This window comes from Medicago sativa, chromosome 1, assembly GCF_051527215.1.
Source record: "Medicago sativa cultivar Bolivia chromosome 1, Bolivia_mono, whole genome shotgun sequence".
In the NCBI taxonomy this organism is placed as follows: domain Eukaryota; kingdom Viridiplantae; phylum Streptophyta; class Magnoliopsida; order Fabales; family Fabaceae; genus Medicago; species Medicago sativa.
This window is the reverse complement of record NC_140749.1, coordinates 21329703-21334071: the sequence shown is the minus strand read 5'-3', so window position 1 is coordinate 21334071 and position 4369 is coordinate 21329703. Positions and strand designations below refer to the sequence as shown.

The 4369-nt window shown below is 31.8% G+C and overlaps 1 protein-coding gene across 2 annotated transcripts; it reads right to left on the bottom strand.

Moving 5' to 3' along the window:
• Positions 1-212: 212 nt before the first annotated feature.
• Positions 213-1819, bottom strand: LOC146953577 (alkane hydroxylase MAH1-like). Of its 2 annotated transcripts, XM_085748946.1 has the most exons (2): positions 1036-1819; positions 213-1002 (listed from the first exon to the last, which is right to left on the bottom strand). In XM_085748946.1, the coding sequence occupies exons 1-2, from the start codon at positions 1817-1819 to the stop codon at positions 287-289; spliced, it is 1500 nt and encodes a 499-aa protein (XP_085605072.1). In that variant the 3' UTR covers positions 213-286. The 2 variants fall into 2 exon arrangements, with proteins under 2 accessions (XP_085605072.1, XP_085605044.1); XM_085748918.1 differs by having other exon boundaries at positions 213-1819.
• Positions 1820-4369: the final 2550 nt, after the last annotated feature.

Here is a 4369-nt window from a genome sequence, read left to right as displayed (position 1 = left end):
ATATTCAAAACGAACAATCGAAGGGTTGAATATTAATATCTGATTTGTTTATCTATATTGTATTTTGCGATTTCGCTTCAGATATTAATTAGCTAAGCAAATTTTATCAGACCGAACACTGAGGATATGCATTCATGAGTTACAGCCAGCACACGACTAGAAAATAGTAATGTTTTACAATAACATTATTTAACAATGACAAATAGGGCAACATAAACAGGTTTAAAAACACAGAACATGCATCACACTAATCATTCTGAACTTTATAAAACTTGTAATGCTTATATCAAATGCATCTTTTACGAATTTTGACCTTAAAGCCATGTTCCATGCGAAGGAGAATAGAAACCCTAGGAATTATTGAGTGACCTTCCACCACCTGAATGTGAAACTTAAATAAAACTGCAGCTGCAACCATTTTCATTTGAAGAAAACTAATATCTTTCCCAAGACAGCTTCTTGGACCTGCATTAAACGCTATGAACTTATAAGACGGCACTTGTATAATTTGCCCTCTATCTGATATCCATCTCTCAGGCTTAAATTCCAAGCAATCTTCTCCCCATATTTGCTCCATCCTTCCCATTGCATACAAAGAATATATTAACTTTGTATTTGGACTAACATGGTCTCCACTAGGAAGTTTATCCGATTTGATAGCACACTTATGCTGAAATGCTACAGAAGGGTATAGCCTTAAGGCCTCACATATGGCTCCATGAAGGTAAACTAGCTTATCAAGCTCTTCCACACCTAAATTAGCGATAAAATTGTCATCTTGTTTTAAACAATTATCTTTGATCTCTTGAATAATTTTACCATCTACCGTAGGATGCGTTGAAACAAGCCAAAAGAACCAAGTGAGACCTGTACTAATTGTTCCATTTCCTGCAACCAAGAGATTGATTGTAGTGTCTCTGATATACCTATCAACCATTTCCCCCTTTTCCAATCCTTCCTCCATTAGATCTTTAAGCAAGCAAAAATGACTTTCATCCAAATCTTCACTTCTCAATCTTCTTTTCTCTTCACAACTTCTGTAGTAGTTCAAACATTTGTAAATGAATTGGTGAAGATTTTCTTTTGCTACCTTGTACTTCTTCTCTTGACCAATTTGTAGCCATTTTTGTAGCTTCCAAATACATTTTGGAATATAGTGCCTCGACAATATCACATCCTCGGTCACAGATATGGCTTTTACATAAGAAATATCTGAGAACTCATTGAACTTGTTAGGAAGGCAATTAGGATCAAATCCAAATACAGAAGTGCAAATAATGTCAAAGGTGAACCTCTCAAGAATATCTTGTAAATCAAGTATTTGTACACCTTTGGAGGCATGATCAAGAAATGGTAATAGGAAAATCTCTAACTTATTTTTAATGCATTGATGCAGGAGTATCTCAAAGCTTTTCCTTTTAAGCAATGAATGAAACAAAGCTCTCTCTTGTTTCCATTCATTAGAATCTAAATTGAACATACCAACTCCAAGAATTTCAAAAATTTCATGGAAATCAGATCCTTTCCCATAGTTGCTGAAATTCTTGCTAGTGATGTGGTGCACATTCATGGGATCACTAGTGATCGTAAAGTTGGCAATGTTTGTGAACCAAGGTCCTTTAAAATGAAAAGTACCTCCATGATGTTTCAAAAGTAAGGTTACATAATCATGAATATTGGATTGATTATGCAAAACGGATGGTAACATGCCAATAATTGGCCAATTTGGTATAAGTTCATTTTTGTTGCGCCTCCATATATTGTATGATATGATGAAGAGAATTGCTACAAATAATGTAATATACTGAAACAAGGTCATAGTACTTACGAGTGATTCAAGTTTTGTCTCTGAATTATATCATGAAGAGGATGGTATAATAAGTATTTGATGGGTAGTTTGGAGGAACTCTAGAAGTGATAACAAGCCAATGTTTTAGGTGCAGAAGAGGATGAGAAGCCACATTTTTTAGACTTAACCATTCACAGAACAAAAATCTCAAATATTCTAATTCAATATGGACGTGCATCAACATCAAGCACAATTTCCACAAAAAAAAAAAAAAACATCAAGCACACTTTTGGATACGACTTACAATAATTCAGGCCATGTCAGATCAATTGTAATTAAATATATGGACATGCATCAATCACACTCTAAGCATTTAAATAATAAGAGTAATTGAAATACGTACGGCTCAATATTTCAAGCTCTGTGCTATCAATTGTAAATAAGTATATGGACATGCATCAATCACACTTTAAGCCATGACTCACAAGCTATTTATTATTGGATGCATGGCCTGTAGATAAGTTATTGAAATATACAGTAGCAATTTAATTACTTCAAATTTAATGGATGTATGATAATACAAATTTATACAGGTAATATATTTGGAAAATGTTGATAGACAAAAAATCGAGAAATGATATTTGAACAATTATTTTGTGAAAATTTTTGTGACAGCTTTATCTCTCATACTCACTTTGTGTTTTTAGTTTCTCTCTATTACTTTGGTTTTTGTGTCAATACTCATATTTCTTTGTATATTTAGGTTGTTTCACAAGTTATCAACAAAATTGGTTATTCAAATAACACTTTTCTTTCATATATTTTTTTAGAAAATGATGTGATAGATACGATATGTTGGTGATGTCATAGGAAGAGAGAAACAGATATAAATTGCGGTGTAGAGTGGATGTTGGGGAATATGAGGAGTTTAAACATCAATGTTGAATTTACTTCATGAGTAAAATGTTTTTTAGACACCTGGTATATGTATGAGAAATGTTATTTGACCAACTAAAAATTGATAACGTATTTGATACCGTATAAAAATACACCACTTATAACTATTGATTTGATTTGATTCAAGGAGAGTTAAAAACATATATAAAATAAATGGGAAATGTTAACTTGTGTCCTTAAGGCACAAGTTAATGAGTCAAAAGTGAAAATAATTTGTTGTAATTAATGCATTTGAATTTAATTTTTTCACTTTTGATTAATTGAATGTACAAAATTTAAGAAAATGTTTCTACTTTTGAATTACTTAACATGTGCCCTTATGACACAAGTTAGCATGACCCAAAATAAATATATCATTTTTCATGCAGAAAATCACATTGAGATAAGTGATCTTTTAAGACCTATTTGGACTAATTAATTTTTTTAAGTTAAGAGTATTAACATGCACCGAAATCAGGGACGGAGCCACCCCCAGCTAGCCTGGGCACTAGCCCGGCTCCGCTTCTACTTTCTTTGTAGCAAGCCCAATGCAAATGCAGCGCTTCTGCTTCTAATGTTTTCTTTGTCAAGTCTATTGTTTTCCTGTTTCTAATACGGCAGCCGCTTGCTCAGTGTAGATGCAGCGCTTCTGCTTCTAATGTTGAAGGAGATAAGACTCGGTCAAAAAGCCCAATGTGGTCTTGTTTCTAATATGGCCCATTGCAGCCTTTTTTAAAAGAGTAAATAAAAAAAATGCCCAATTCAACAAATACATATATTGGACCTTTAAGTCAAAGGAAAAATAATACGGAACCACCCTGACTTTTTTTTACACCACTCTAACTTTATAAATAAAGTCCCTTTTATTATTTTAGAAAAAACAATAATATTAGTATGATTAAAAATAAAATAATAAAGTAACAAATAAAAAAATGTAATAAAAAATAAATAGTTAAATAAAATTTGTATTATTTAGTAATAATAGAATAATTGCATAGTAAAGTAAAATAATAATTCATTATTTTTAGTTGGGTTATATTTTTTTTATTTTATAGTTATTGTTAGCTCAACGAACCGACGAGTACCAAAGCTCTATACCCCCATGCATAACTTTTATGTTGAATTGATACTTTGTAAGCCTAATTTTGTTCTCCTTTAATCAAGAATAAACACACATCATTGTTCTAATTTAGTTCTTCAGATTTTTGCAAATAATATTTTGCTGCCATTTGGCTTCTTCAAAGAAAAAAAAAATTTGCTTCCATCTCTCTAAATGGAAACATGTCACTATATATGTTAGAAAGGGTATAGAATAATGGATAATTAGTGTAGTAAGAGTTGTTAATCAAGTGAACTTCTTGAAGTATGCATAGTTCAAGAAATTTGGAGATTACAATATTCTGTTTTTCTATAGGTATTCCCTATAAGTAGTGTGTGTCCAGTTTTCCTAAAACTAGGGATATATGCATGCACTATTTGATAAGCAAAATTGTTTAATGATTTGAAAGAGATCGCGAAAAGGGCTTTGGTACTCGTCGGTTCGTCATAATTTTATTTAGCACGCTATTGGCAAGTTATATTTCATCTCTCTTATTTAAAATTGTACTTTTGTTGAAAATATGACGAACTTCTTTTATTTCGATT

Excerpts from the sequence above, each read along its gene's own strand:
- LOC146953577 (XM_085748918.1), bottom strand. The coding sequence starts at position 1,819 with ATGACCTTGTTTCAGTATATTACATTATTTGTAGCAATTCTCTTCATC.